The 16,028-nt window shown below is 38.5% G+C and overlaps 1 protein-coding gene across 4 annotated transcripts in view; it reads right to left on the bottom strand.

Moving 5' to 3' along the window:
* Positions 1–16,028, bottom strand: part of RARB (retinoic acid receptor beta) — a 319,974-nt gene that overhangs the window by 53,157 nt on the left and 250,789 nt on the right. For all 4 annotated transcript variants that reach the window (XM_021538079.4, XM_031503873.3, XM_085573205.1 and 1 more), the window contains one exon: positions 13,550–13,698. In XM_021538079.4, coding sequence (XP_021393754.1) covers positions 13,550–13,698 — 149 coding nt within the window. The remainder of the gene's footprint in view (positions 1–13,549; positions 13,699–16,028) is intronic.

Genomic DNA, 16,028 nt, shown 5'->3' with positions numbered 1-16,028 from the left:
CAGTGCCTCAGGATTTATACCACCAATTAAGACAATAATGAGTGCCCCAGGTTGACCTCCCAGGAGCAAGAATTAATTAAGCGCAGTATTTCTTCGTAAAGAATGACACTTTTCCAAACCATTTATGTAGCTGCCCTCCTGCATGGAAGCACAGTATCACAGAAGACTTTTCAAATTGTTATCCCTCAATTGTATGACTGATTTTGGTTTACAGTCATAATTTATGTCTTTGTTTTTATACACTAGGTTTTTGGATGGCTGGAGTGGGGGGACCATCTTCTGTGGACAATGTCACAATTTTACTAGGACACACATAGGTTAATTTTTTTTGGTTTGGTGTTTTTTCGTTTGTTTCTTTTTGCACAGAGCTACAATGGAAAGACATTAAACAACAGCTGCTCTAATAAAGTAGTGGAACTCCTAGTAAAGACAAACAAAAAATCTCCACCAAGCTATGCCCCTGCAGTGACATGCAGATTCCTTCAGCAGGCAGGACAAGGAAAAGACTCATGTTAGCTATGCAATTACCATGCTGCAATTACTTGTAGCAGTCTCTCAAATTAACCTCTCCATTTAGCTGCTTGGCAGAGATGGAAACATGAAGAGGAAAGGGCAAGCTCAAACACAACCCTACACAGGAGAAAGAAGGTGTGTGTGTGTGTGCTCCAAGGAAATTCCCTGCACAGGCAGCCTTTGTGTCCTCCTCCTTTTCCCCTCCCAGCCTTCCCCCACAAAGGCTTGCAGAGTTCCTGCACATATTTGGCAGCAGAGTTATTTATCAAAAGAGGCTCAGGGACTTTATTTAATTGTCAGCCGGTACAAAAATCCCTGCATTTCTGCACCAACTGAAATTTATAGCGGCACTAGTTTCTTTCCTGCTATCAGCAACCAAATGTTTAGAGCTCAGCTGAAATAATAATGCAAACTATGCCACAAATATTTATATATGCCTGCAAGCTGGCTGAGGCGCAATTCCCCTCACGCTAGCAGAGCTCTGCACAGTTTGCGCACACAGCCAGCTGTTCCCTGCTCTCGCCCCAGCTGACCTGGAGCCAGTGCAGCAGCCCAGCCTGAGCCTGGATGGCTGGGTGGGTGCCTGTGGGTGCTGGCAAAGAGCTGGCTTTGGCCATGCCACAGCATGGCCCCTGCTTACCTTCAACACCCAGCATGTTTGTATTCTCCTTGTCTGACCTGGGAGGAGTTTTAAAACATGCCTGATCCACAGCAAAGAAGTTTCTAAGGAAGGATGAAGTGACATATGAAAACAATGCAGAAAGCAACTTAAAAATACTCAGATGATATAACATGGACATACACATGCCAAAATAAACCAGATATCTTGAGCATTATGCTTCCTGGTACAGTTTTCAGGCATCTATCTGAATGATTCACCAACACACGTTCACTATCTCTCCATATTTTTTTTTTTTGCTCTTAGTTTTGACAGTTGACATCTAAACAAATATGTTGTACCAGATCTCTTGAAATCTGGCAAGTAATATCTTGTACTTACTACTTTATGCTGCACTGTCATTCCCCTGTGTTCAGCCACAAAGAAACTCTGCTAATACAGAACTATCCACTAAAATCCTCTAAAGCCTAGAGTTTAGTGAAACTTGGATGCCTGGAGACTAGAAAACAGAGTTCAAGTAAACACCTAGAAATATGCAAGTCTGGCTCTCTAGTACTGGCAGTAGTCAAGGAAAATTACCTTTCCACACTGCAGCTGAAACTCATTACCAAAGGCGACAGCAGAGGGATGAGTTGGAGCTGGACCAGCTTGGAAATCCCACCATTTTTAAGAGTTAGATAGTGGCTATATCCCCCTGCCCAGTTTCCGTACAGAGTCAGAGCATCCCATGGTCAAAACAGTCTGGACAACATGGGAAAGCAGGCTGAGAAAGGTGGATGAAATGCAGTCTGTGCCAGTGCAAGGGATTAGCAACTGCAGAAACAGAGCCAGAGGAATCAACTGACTAGTTCCTTCAAGCAATAAAGGCTTTTAGTGTAACAGTAATTAGGGAGATGTATATTGTTGCAAACCCCAATACTGAGATGCAAATCACACTGAGATGATGAAAAAGCATCGCAGCTTTCAGGACAAATGCAGTGCTGTATCCGCCTTGCCCCATGGACCATGCAGCCAAGCTGTAGGGAAGCAAGGGAGAGTCTCAGACTGGGCAACTTTGATTATGAGAAAACATGACCTTTCAGAGATGAGTGAAGCTGCTTAATCTAACACAGGAAAATTTTAGCAAGATGTTTTCCTGTTTTCTCCCTCCCCTGGCAGACTTCAATCAATGGCCAGATTCAAGAACAGAGCTCATATAATCACAAGACGATCATTCTTTCAGTTTACGAAAATCACATGGATTTAGGGTAAGAGGAAAGGTCTTTTTAGTTAGTTCATCCATTTGGTTCCTGGATGCTGTGCTTGCATGTCTACTGTTCACCTAACACTCCCTTTTCTTTCCTTTAAATAAAAATACGCAGTTTTCACTTTTCTTTCTGTACATGTAACAACCACTGTGCATTAGTATCGACAAATGTGGACTGGGCAAGACCATTTGCAGTAGCATCTCTGAAATGCCTTGATACCCTGATCAAAAAAAAGCCCCAAAAAATGTTGTGCTCATTCATTTAAAAAATTATGGGTTGCAGAGCTCTCTCTCTTACATATTCTACTTAAATATTGCTAAATCTGGAGCAGAAAGCATGTAAGGATCACAGCACACACTGAAGTGAGGACCTAATAATTTGCATATATATTTATCACAGGTGCATAGGGCTCCAAGCAAGGCAAACACTCCACAGAGAGGGAAGACCTCTCTCCTGTTTGGAAGATTCTTCTGGAGAGCAGCCAGCAAGGACTTGCAGGAGGAGTGAACAGTAGCCCATTGGAGTGGTTACACCACAGCTATAAATCTCTGCTTTCCCTGTTAAGTGCCTGGGAGGAGGGAGAGGGAACTGGCCACAGCTGACAGTAATGGGTCCCATTAAATTGTTGCTTTTAAAGAGACTCTAAAATGAGAACAAACTTGCTTCATAAGCATTTGATCAGTTTGCCTGACACCAAGCAATGGCAGACCCTGATCATGTGCACTGGCTGGGGGCTGCTGGCTCTCCCCTCCGGCAGCTGAATAGCTGGAATGAAATCACTGATTGCATTTACAGCCAACCAAATCTACATTTTTGGCACTACTTGTAACTGTGTCTCACCTTATAATTTATGCACCCATTATTCTAGACAGGGGATCCAGAAACAATATACTTTTCCCCTCTAAAATACAGCATTATATATTATGATCCAGTTTTTATTGAATAGTAACTTTTCCCACTGAAATATATTAAATGAGAAATTTTAAGCATGGCCACATGAAATCATAAGGGACTTCATATACAAAAATGTTTTTCTGCTTCTCAGCTGTCTCCTAAGTTGAGCTGTGGAAAGTGTGGGGGCTCCTGCTTATTATCAAGAGGAAGAACAATTTATGAGTAGGGACTCTGAATATTTGGCAAACCAGCTGCAGCAGCACACCACTTTAACAGTTGCCATGCCAACTTACCAAAAGTACCAATTACAGAATTGGGTGCATGACTTCTTTAACACTACAAATTTTCATAAAAGAAGTACTGAGATGCACAGGTGTCACACATAGAGGTGTCCCCTGTATATGGGAAATTCCTCTGAAATAATAAGAATAATAAGAACACAACATATATGTAATTTACATGATTTTCAGGAGACAAGGTATCCTTATTTCAAAACTTCACTACAATCTAGATACAAAGAGGGAAAGATGTCTCAATTTGTCTTTTTCTGCTCTTTTTAATGGGTACTCAAAAGTGAAAGATTTTTTTTTTTTTAGTAAGGCATTTGTTTTGTTTTACAGGGTGAAGAAAAAGTAGAATGCATATAATAAACAAATTGGATAAAGAATCTCTGAAGCTGACTTCATTTGGAAATACTGAATCTTGGAAAATTACATCCAGTTGTCTTTTCTGCTACAGCACAGACAAAGACCAGCTCCACAAATCTGAAGACCAGCTCTGGGATCCATGATGCAAATTCAATTGCACTCAATTTCCAGAAGAATCTAAAGCAAATACCCCTTTAGGAAATTTTCCTCAAAGGAACACTTCATTTGGGATTAGAAAGAATCTCTGTTTCCATTATCAGATCAGTCAGCAAGTGCAGATGGCGATGGAAGGCTACTTTGCAAGGCCAAAGTATTTCTGAAAATTGGGAATCTGACCATTTATAACTGGGTGATGATTCACAATAACCAGAAAATACAGATAGATGCATAATTCAAAGTAAATTCCAAAATTGTAGCAAACAAAGAGCACCTGAAGAATTACTTAATAAATAAGTGTGAACAGAATTAGATAATGACTAATTCCATTTTCTACCATTATGAAACCCCTTAATTTTGGATTTACTTCTCTAAGATGTGCCAATCAGAAAGTCTTTAAGTACTTACTAAGAAAAAAAATCAAACTACAATTTGAAAAGATTCCTAAAGCAAGAACAGCAGTGACCTCAACCATCTCACCAGCACCAAAATCACACTCAGCCAGAACTACTTTTGGCAAGCTATTCTATTCTTTTTTCCAACACGAAAAACAGTGCACTTTCTTATGGAGTGCAGCAAGCTATCCTAAATCTACATTCAACAAATCAATTGTATATAATTCTCTATCAAGAGAATTTTTTTTAAGTTCCAGAGTTAGAAAATGAAAGCTAGTTCATTGTAATTTTAGGCATTTGTAATTGCATAAATATGGCATAGTATAAAGAAAATAGGTTAATACTGTTATTGGAAAATCTCACAGTATTCAAATTCTGAGATGTTTGCTCTGATAGCCCTATTTCCTTATTTGCTGGATTACATCTGCAAACAATACTTTTAAAGATCATATTATAAAATATTGTGTTAAATATGGTGGAAAGCTGCATTTTTTCCTACACTTGTACAATTTGTGAGTGTGCAAAGAACAGCCTGTACTCTACAACTATAATTAAAGGCCACATGTGGTCCTTAAACTAATGGAGAGGTATGAAATTGATTGACAAGATGAGAACAAAATAAAAGGTTTTCCCCTCTTTCTAGTGAAGAAAATTGAAAAAGTAAAACCCATTAGAACCTAGTGACAAGAAAATAAAAACACACTCCACATTCCCTACTTGCAAACCAGGAGACTTCTCAGCAGGCAAGCGTGCTAAACTGAATTGCAGCCCGCCTGCTTCTGGCATCTCTGGTCGTACCTCACAGTATGATTTGCATAGACAGCACTTTTACACGTGGATATAATTCACTTAATTCTGCTGAAGGTGTAAACCACATGCACATTACTGATCCAGTGTGAGCCCGAGCTCTCTCAGCCATTTGCTATTAAGCCATATGGGTTATGGGCAGGTGAAAGCTGGATGGAAATATGACAACTACATCACTACATCTACAAGGACTCTTAACCATCCACTGTGCTGAGAGAAATTATTATTCAACTCCAGCAACAACATGTACATACACAAATAAATTTGAAGTTTCTTCTTTTTACAGTGTGTATTCCCAGATAGGGAAAGGCATAGACACTGCAAAAAGAGTAAGACTCAATAATTTTATTTATTAATAATAACAACAATGAAAAAATTGCAATTGTTATGGACTAGTTAGCTGCCAAAGACCCTGAAAAAATATGCAAGGTCAGCAGGCATGAAGGCTACATTTATATTAGGAAATGTTCTTGCAAACAGTCATGGGTACTATGGCTTGCTGGCATACAATAGGAGAGTCCACATCTACCTCAGATAACTCCTTCTGGCCTCTGAAATGGGACAGTTGTGCCCAAACTGACCACAGGAGATGCCTGCCTGCAGGAGGAACACCAATTGCTACCAGAAACCTTTCAGGTACACAGCACACCAAACTGTGCCCCAAAATATGGCTGGTCACCAACACACCAGAATTCAAGAGTCAGACATTGCTGTTCTTTTTTAAGAAAGCCTTCACTGATGGTATCAGGAATTTTATGAGAGAAGGGAGTGCAAGATTTAAGCCGAACAATTATACATTGTTATGTGACGGTTCATGGAAAATAAGAGAGAACTTTCCAGTTCCTGTTTCCACAGGACATTAGCCCTTATGCTCACACATAAGTGGAGCAGTGGGGTTAGTACAGTTAGAAAGTCAGTTTGGGATAATCTCTGTGCTTTTAACACATGGCTGCCAGAAAAAAATTACAGTAATTATTAGTAAAAAGAAACTATTCTCACAGTTTAAGATGAACCCCTGGTGTATGACAAGGAGCAGGGTTAAGAGGAAGATTAGCTGTGGATGTAGGTGCTGCACCCTCACAAAGACACTGCTGCTCTTTGCCCATCTCTGCTCCAGAAGCCCAGCACAGGGAACTAGCTGAGCTATAACTCACAACCTGGGTCCAAAGAACTGGAAAGCATATTTGGCACACAACACAATTTACTTTTTTTCTACCTGTCATGGTGAGCAAGTGATTTTATTTCTTCATTTATGGCATTCACACGACCCAGAGATTTTAGTAAACCTGGTAAAAAAATTTTTTTTTATCTGATCCCACCTATTTCATCATGTTTGCTTGCTCTGAAGAGTGCTTCCAAGTAATACATGCTTCCCATCTTAAAATTTTAAAAACAAATTCAGGATCTGTCTAAAGTTTTACCAACAAAACAAACAAACAAACCAAAACGAAACAAAAAATAATTGAGAACTTACTGAAATAGATACCACCTTTTTCATGGGGCACCTGACCTTCCTGGGTTTGTTATTTGAAAAGCTAAAATTTCAAGAATGGCATTGAAACAATCAGGTCTCCTCTGATAGCACAAAATGAATAAAATGTCCAGGTTTTCATTACTACATTTAAAGCAGTTGCAACTCATTTAGTGTCTTTCTGCATATGGCACTGCTTTCTGCAAATGAATGGCTTGGAATGTTGCTATGCTACAAAGTGCTTACAGTTTAATATCAGATTATATTAATAGTATGCAAAAATGTATTTTGAAATACATTTTTCACCTTCTAAAAAGTATTGTTGATTTAACTGAAACTAGGAGCAATTTTCTGTGATTTGAGGGATTTTTCATAGCTGTGCATGGATGAAAGCACACATCTCTACTGCTGGCACTGTCGCTGATACAGCCTAAATGGAGACGAATACAGCTTGATCATTCAAGCTGATCTATATTTTTCTTTGAACCAACAGAAGCTTTTCCCACTGCATTGATGCAAACAATGTTACTTCTTTCCCTGATACAAATCAAACCATGCACATATTTTCAAGTTTACATTTCTTACTTTCTGTTTCAGTTGTAGGTGATTAAAATATGACGAGAAAACGAAACCAAATACATGGAATGTTAGTTAGCCAGCTTTATGAAGTGTGCTTTTATTTTTTACTGCTAAATAGCTGAGAAAATTGTATGTCTGGATTCTTAATTCCCTGTAAAGAGGCATAAATATAGGCTTAAACATAATTATATTATAGCTAGGAGCTAACATGTGCAAGAGTGATGTTATCAAAAAGCACTGCTGCTTAAGATACCTCCACAATCCCAGAACTGCCTAAGAAAATGCAAATCTGTTCTCACATGATGTAAGAGACATTATTAAAAGGAAAAGGCATCTGTCCCAAAGGACACTGTTCCATAAAGGGAACTTTTTTATAACAATCCATAAAATATTTTAGGTTCTTTCAGCAACATTCTCACAGACTAAAGCATAATATCATAGAATCATTATATAATTCAGGGTGGAAACAACATTCTTGCCATCAAATTTCAAATAAACAAATAAAATGAAAGCCAGTTCCTCCCTCTCTCTCTCTCTGTAGCATTTTGTAAACCAGTTGTACCAATGCTGATTAGGGATTCATGGCCTGCAACTGGGAAACACCAAGCCCCTCAGCATCCAGAGGGACATAATCATAGGGAACATCATATCAGAGAACATTAACACAGTTGTGCTTGGGCACCTAACCCAAAGGCTCATGAGGATGGGCTGTTCTAGAGGATGACCCAGAGCAGATCTGGCTCAGATGCTTTGAATCAGAGGAGCTTCTCTCTCTCTTAATAGACTGCAGAAAGCCCAGCCTTCAAAGTTAGGCAAGTAATTTTGGGCCTCTAGTTGAGTGTTGGGACTGCCTTGCACTGCATCTGTAAGTGGTTAAGTTAAAACTGTAACAAAATGACAGCTTTTCTCCTAAGCTTAACATCTTAAGCTTAGCAACAAATTTGAATAAAGCAAAAACGGTTTCATTTTCTCAAGTTTTTTTTTTTTCCCCTGTGTGTATTTTGTCGGTTTTGGGGAGTCAGTCCTACCAAATTACAGACCTAAATGTCAAGATTTATATCAAAGCCTATTTTTTCATACTGCTTCAAGTCTTTCCCATAATAAAAATATATATTTGAGCCAGGAATATGTCAAACAAACAGACATATTTTCAGAGCTGAAGACCCTTGAAAATGTATTAAATGTCGCTACCCTTTTAATTTAATGATCTCACATTAGATGTGATTCTATATGAAAACTCTAATGGAAGGAAACCTATCTTTATTTTATGATAAAAGCCAACTTGGGATCACTCAGTATTGAAGCCGATTTATCTACATTTTTGTCTGTTAGCATCAATAACAGGCAGAGAGGCATCTTCATCATTCAGACAAAACTGCTGGACCATAAACCTACCCTCTTATATGCTGTGCTGCCTTCTCCCATGAAACTGCTCTAGGCATCTTTGCTGCCCACCGAATTCAAGCCAGTAATCTGGGCACTACTGTCAGCAGAGGAATGCCATCTTTTAAACGCCCAGAACAAGAGACAAGGCTTTCAGAGACAGCTGAAGCTGCCAGAACACCAGCTTCTCCTCCTCACCCACACAATGCCAGCATTGTGTGGGGAATCCAGCCCACTACTCTCAGTCCCCCTTTCTGCAAACCCGGCTACAACAACGACTGAAGTCAGGACCAAAGAGCTGAGCGTTTGGTGACAGTCAGCACTATAACCACTTGCACCAGCTGGATAAATCCAAGTTGCTCATTTTCAATGGAATTTGTTTGCGTGCTATCTAGCAACACCCAGAGACTGTGGGGGAAAAAAAAAAAAAAAGAGGAAGATCTCAGAAATCTCTAACTGAGGTCATGAAACAACACAAGTAGATTCCAAAACCCACCTCTGAGATGCCATGCAGTTTACAAAATGGAAAAGTTGTAAATAAGCCGAATCTTGTCAATGTACTGTTTAACACATAAAAAGATGGAATGTCTATGGAATTTTTCTTACAAAATACAAGTACACTGTGAAGATCAGTTTGATTTTGAAACTCTAATACATACAGAAAGCCAATCACCAGGTATGAGGCACATACACTTTTGTGTTTTGTGTAACATCCAGAAATAAACCCAGAAACACATTTTTTTGGGCCTATTATGAAATACTCCATCTTCTAAAAATCTTAAATGATTATCAACACAAGCTACAGAACAGTCTTCCTACTACAGTACTGAAAACCCCAGTAATGAATAAGACAGCAAAGTCACTAAAGTATTTGGCAAAGGAGGTTAGGAGGTTGCTACGAGGTACCTGGAAAAATAAGAACCAAGGAAGACAGTGAGTGGGAAAAGAGGAAGGAAGGACAGGAGAAGGCATCAATCCCATGTGAGAAGACCACAGCAATGGTTTGACAATTAAGGCAGCTGAAGCCAGATTCTCAGAATCTGGAGAAAAAATGACAACAGATAGGGTAAAACAGAATATTGCAGGTCAGAAATTATGTCATCATGACAGGATATCTGAAAGAACTGACATTATAGTTGGTGATGACACAAAGAGAGGGTGGAAAGTTCTGTCTTCATAAACTCTGTGTCCAAGGTAGCAGAGAGGTGAGCAAGACAACACACCAGAGAAAGATGGGAGGGAAGAAGTCAGAGATAGAGGTACTTTGGAAATCATCCATGGGTTGGTGGCAGCTGAGGGAAGATAAAATTTACAGCACAGTGTTTCCCAAATTGAATATCACAAGGTCACAGTCCCCATCCACAGCTCTCCAAGGGCTCCTGGCTGGAAGGGTCTCAATTAAAAATACACCTGTCATAAGCAGAATATTGCCATGACATCCCCCATTGCTCTACCATAAAAAGAGGTCAGTAAACAATGTTTTTTAAATAGAAAATCAAAGAAGTGAACCTTGGAAAATGGCATCAGGAAGTGGATAAAGAGCCATTCCAGAAGATATTGAAAAATAAGCAAGGAACGAGTCCTGAAAGCCAGGAAAAAGAAAGCCTGATGAATCAAAGGCAGCCATCAACCCAAAACCTGCAGGACAAAAAACTGTTCTGTGCATTAGATGATGACTAATAATGATCACTGTGGCAGCAGCTTCACTAGAGCTCAAAGGAGAAAGGCAAAAGAGAATGAAACAGAGAGAAAACTAGAAGAAAACCAATGGAAAGCCAGCAGAGAGAAACAAAAGATCACGGTCCTAATTAGATAAATATGATGTGAGCAGAGTTTTCCATTTGTGTTTCCCTTGGGAAACAAGACTGCCAGGAGTTCAAAGTGAAAGGTAAATGAGTCAGAAAGGAAAAAAGGAAAAGCTTTGAGAAAAGGACCTCAGAACAGAGGAAGGTGCAAATGCAGGAGAAAAAATGAGTGAATTTAAGATTTAACATCACAGAATGGAGATTGCAAATTTGATGAAGAAAGAAGGGAAAATAGAAGTGAAAAAGGAGAAAATTGCAACACAATCAGATGAAAAGAGAAAGAAAGGGATTGGCTGATATATTGGTCTAGCTTCTTATGGAATGATATTGCCTCTCCCCATCCCAACAGCTTCTGAATATGCTGGTCAGGTTCAGTGACAGGTCTTGAAGAAAACCAGTTCCTTGAAATTGCATGGAAATATGTCTTCAAAGTAAAGGGGTAATGAATTTGAGTTTCCTAACTACACAAAAGGTTTTAACACGAATTCTTCATTGTTATTGCTCCCTTGATTTACCAGAGAATCAGCATGAAGCTGCAGCCCCATGCCAAGCAGAAGCCTTCAGTGAAACACAGGCTCTCTAATAAACTTAGGTTAATCAACTGAAAGGCACAGATGCACAGGAGAGAAGGCTTCCTCAAGCAGCAATGTTTAGTTCTCAGTGCTTATTGAAGCTTGCAAAGCAACTGGCTAATTTTTGTATGAAGAAGGCTATAAAGAAAAGAGGTGCATGAAGAACTGATATTGAGAACAGAGGGGGAAAGTAGACTTGAGAACAGGCAGAAGCCTGTGTGGATACAAATCAGAAGTTCAAGGTGGTAGTTTACTTGAGGTACAGGACCAACAGCTGATGAGCGTATGAAAGCAATTGTAAAGATGAAGGAAAAGAAAAATAAACCAAACAGTCAAAAAGAGCTCAAGAGAAAAGGGTAACATTCTTCAGAGAAAGAACAGGAACTGGCAGCACAGGTTTCTGAGGTGGCCTCTGGTGTTGCAGTCTGCTATGTGCTTTCTGCTGACAGTCAGCTCACCTCTTCTGTTGACCTGAAAGCTCAGACCGCTTTGAACAGCAAATGTAGCACCTGACTGTCCACCAAAGGGACCAGCAGTTGATTCAGCAGCCACATCATGTTCTTGACATTTTCTATCATTCACTAAGGAATTTGACTCAATCCATGGAATAGATTCCATAAAACCTTAGTCCAACTTTTGCAGAGCTAGCATCAACAAACCCAAATATTACCAGACCCAAGCAGCCAAGTTACTACTTTGGAATCTTGTTATTTTTCATAGACTGACAGGCTTTGTGTTCTTTTAACATCAGCTATCGTTAAGTGCTGAATTACCCCATCTTGCAAATTAGCAAGTAAGTGAAGATAATATTTCTGTTCTTGTTGAGTAATGGCTAACACCTTACAAGATGGATTTCCTCATGTATTTTGACAAGTGAGATCTTGCTTCAATTATTTATGAAAACGATTTGCAATAGGCCAGTGAAAGTCCTACAGTGTATTTTCACATATTTTTCAAAAAGAATGAACTCTTAGGGACATGTGACCTTTCTGCTATGGTCTGCAATTATGTCTGTGCTTAGAGGTAATGTGGGTGAGCAAGTTACACTACCAGCATTTGCATGTTAGCATCTGAGTATGATGAGATTTCTTACTTAAGGAAACCAGTTTTAGCATATTCTTTCCATAGTTCTTCTTTTCAAACAGTTAAATTTTGACAGTTTTGTGGTATCTAAAATAAAAAAATACAGACAAAACATCAAGGAAAAACCTCACTACCAGAAAGAGGTTCTAAAACTGAGGTGAGATTAAGCAGTTATTTTCACTAATTCAGTCTCTACAGATATAAAATAGGGGGGAAACCAGATTTCAATCCTTCAGTATTTCGTCTAATGACAAATGAAGGACTATGATATTTTATTTAAGTAAAAAAGGCCACTAGAATGGAAGAAGTTGAAGGCTCAAAGGATAAAGTAAAAATGTCTAACTGCACACTATCTGAAAAATATATCATTTCACGAAAATAAACCAGCAAAATGCCTTTTGTTAATTTATTCTAAGAACTTTATTTATATGGCTATAGCACCTGTCACATTTTCAGAATGCATTAGTACTGTACTAAACACTACATATCTATTTTAAGCTAAAGGATGAAAATCATAGGTCTTTTCTTTAACTGTTAAGAAAGATCATTGCACTAGGGTATGCTAACAAATTTATCTGTGAGACCATCTGCCCTATGATATCATTCTTTCCCATTTTTCACTCTACCTTCTTCCTTGCATGCATGGAAGAGCACACTGTGTGCATACCTCCAATAATTGCCACACAAACAAGGTGTAGCTAACATTTCTTCTCTGCTGGGTGTCTTCTCTTCAGGTATTCTCTACTTTGGAATGGTGTGCTTTATTACTGCATCCTATGGACAGCCATCAATTCATGCTCTGACAATCACAGCAGTGGAAGGCAGGTGGCAGATGTACCAGCAGTGAAGTCTGATAGATTAAATTTTGCAAATAACAAACCTGCTAATCCTCAAATTCCCAAACTGATTTGAGATTAGTTACATAGCTAGAGACTACACCAAAAATTTCCAGATGATCAGATCCTGTTCCCAAATTCCACCCCCTGAGTACAGAGAGGTAGAAGTACACAGAAACAGGCCAAGAGCAGCCAAGGGCCATGTGTGATCTCAGGGAATATCTGACCTACAGATGTACAATGAAGAGTCTCAAAATGTTTTCCGTTTATTCTTTGATTATGTCTACGTCTATGACCACATTCTCATGCAAGTCAATAGTTAAGGAAGTCCCTGAAAGACATATTTGGCAGAAGTTATCAAGGGAATTAATTCCAAGAATGATGGTAATTTACTTGTTTTTAGTCATGACCCAGAATTAATTCACGCAAGAAAGTTACAGCTGTCTTTGAAGACAATCAAGTCACACCAAACTGCATTACTTTATCCCTCTCCTAGGATGAAATGCAGCCCTATAAAAGGAAAGGGAGATAATGGCACTCACCTTACATCCCTCACAAGCACTGACACCATAGTGATATCCAGATGACTTGTCTTGACAAACAAAACAGGGCTTGTAAACACGAGGGGGTGGAAGTGGTGAAGGAGGGCTCGGAACAAGTTCCTCAGAACTGGTGCTCTGAGTTTCAACTGCTACAAAAAAAAAAAAAGTAAAATTGAATGATTCATAATAATTTTGAATAAATTACTGTATATAACCATATTGTAAGTATCAAACTGGCCCATACCTTTATTTCCATAATAAACATTAATTTGCCTTTCCTATAAAATTTAAAGGGAGCTAAGCAAGGCAAATAATAGCAGCATTACATCCTACAGCCTCAAAACTGTATTTTAAAGTACCCAGTAATTTAGATGTAAGGTATGAATCTTACCTGGCTCCCAAAATGGACAACTTTGAACTCATGTTCTGATTTTAGCCTATTGAATTGTATAGCATCCATGTGTGCAGCTTGGATATCAGCCTTTAAAGGGAAACTGTGATTGGTACCTAATCTCAGGAGAGTTTTTTAATATCTTGCCTTTTTCTAGGTCAGTATGCAGTTCTGACCTAGCAGGATAGCAGCACATATTAAGATATATGTAAATAGTGAGAGACCTGAAGTGAAAATTCCCTAAACAAGTTGTCCTTTTTTTTTTTAATCCATAAAAGTACTAGAACCAGTAACAATTCCTTACCTACTTTAGGACCTGTATATCAGGAAACCTCACTGAGAAAAAGCTACTTATATATTATGACCCCCACATCTCTTTATTGCCTTAATATTTCTAGATGGTCATTTGTTTTGAGCCTGTTGAAAAGCCAGCAACCCCTTTCAGGGAAAGGATGTGAAAGCTCTACGATGCAAGAAAAGACATGTGAACTACATCTTTCCAAAACATCTGCATTAGTTTTCTATGATATGCTGTCATCATTCCTCACGTTTATTGTGGATGCACAATACATTTTCATGTTTCACCTAGCTGTCTGCTGCTTCTCAGATAAATCCCTCTAACTTTTCAACAGATACACAGGAATGACAGGATCTGTGAACTCAGATCTAGCCAGAAATATTAGGCACTATCAGCAGAGCTAAATCTCCAGAGTACTAACAGCAGGCCCTAAAGAATATTACTCAATGGAAAAATCTTAGACAAGATTTACTGTACATGATATTTTTCAGATTACAACGATGATATGTTTGTATTAAACTCATGATTCATTGTCAATCCATGTGTTGCTGAATTCACAGAGGGCATCACAGCACATGAGGCAACCTCTGATTACTGGTGAGAGAAGGGCCCCTTTCTGCCTTTTTTCGTTGGGTTGAGCTAGTATCAACTTCAAGGACAGATTCTTCTTGGGAAGAAAATAAATGCTAAAGTATTAAGGCTCTGATCTAAGCAAGGAAATACCTTTCCAATTTATTTATATATCTAACAATAAGGAGGCTGTGAAGAAACAGAAAACTAAAATAAGTAAAACAACATGGCTCCATAAATTGTGACATTAAGACAATGTTCAGAATTATAGTAATATTTTTCAGTATTAAATAAACTGAACTTGGCAAGCATCTGTGTGTTCCTACTACATCAAGAAAACTTTAATGAAGCTTTTTATTAATGAAAACTTATATGAGAATAATAATTTCTTTTCAATAGTAATCTTTGGTATTTAAGAGAGACAGAGAGTGTTCTGTTATTGATCTCTGCAAAACCACCCTGCTTGAATCAATAATCTATTAGTACTTCTAAATTAAAGTTAGATTCATCAAATGCCCTTGAGAAGCCCCAAACATTCCTTGCTTTATTTCATGCTCATACATGAATTATGGTGGCTTCCAATGAGTCTATGGAATGATAAAATTTTAGCTTTAAAACTGCAATACCAGCAGACAATGTGTTTTGTATTAGCTCATTCAACTCTCTCAGTCCACCTAAAAGGCAGCTTTTAGGCTCCCCATGGGAAAACAAGGTTGTGTCATTCAATAAAACAACTGCTCTCCTGCAATCCTTCTGTGATTTCAGTTTGGGGAAAGCATACTTTTAGGAATAATACTGATACACTTCTGTTTATTCATCAGTTTATCCTAAACAAGCATCAGCATCCAATAGCAGTGTTCCAACTACAACCAGTATTGTACATCAGACAGGTCCCTCAAGCACTACAGAAACAACAAGAGCTTGTTGTATCCAGAAGAGATTATGCCATCACCTTAATACACAACAGAGTCAGCAAGTGAAGTGTTGAAGGTACTGCTAAAGAATATTTTTCAGGACAATTTGAAAAGGTATATGATAAGGAAAGAGCCAATGGAAATCAGAAGACCCTCTCTAAAACACCCATATATATACATGTGCCATTAATCTACTAAAAACAATACTTTCATTAGCTGAGCTACTGTCTAAATAGTTTGGGTTGGTTTTTTTTGTTTGGTTTTTTTTTGTTTTGTTTTTTTTTTTTTTTTTTTTTTTTTGTTGTT

The sequence above is a fragment of the Lonchura striata genome, chromosome 2 (assembly GCF_050655825.1).
Source record: "Lonchura striata isolate lonStrDom1 chromosome 2, ASM5065582v1, whole genome shotgun sequence".
Lineage (NCBI taxonomy): Eukaryota > Metazoa > Chordata > Aves > Passeriformes > Estrildidae > Lonchura > Lonchura striata.
The sequence above is the reverse complement of the archived record's forward strand: the minus strand, read 5'-3'. Positions and strand labels throughout refer to the sequence as shown.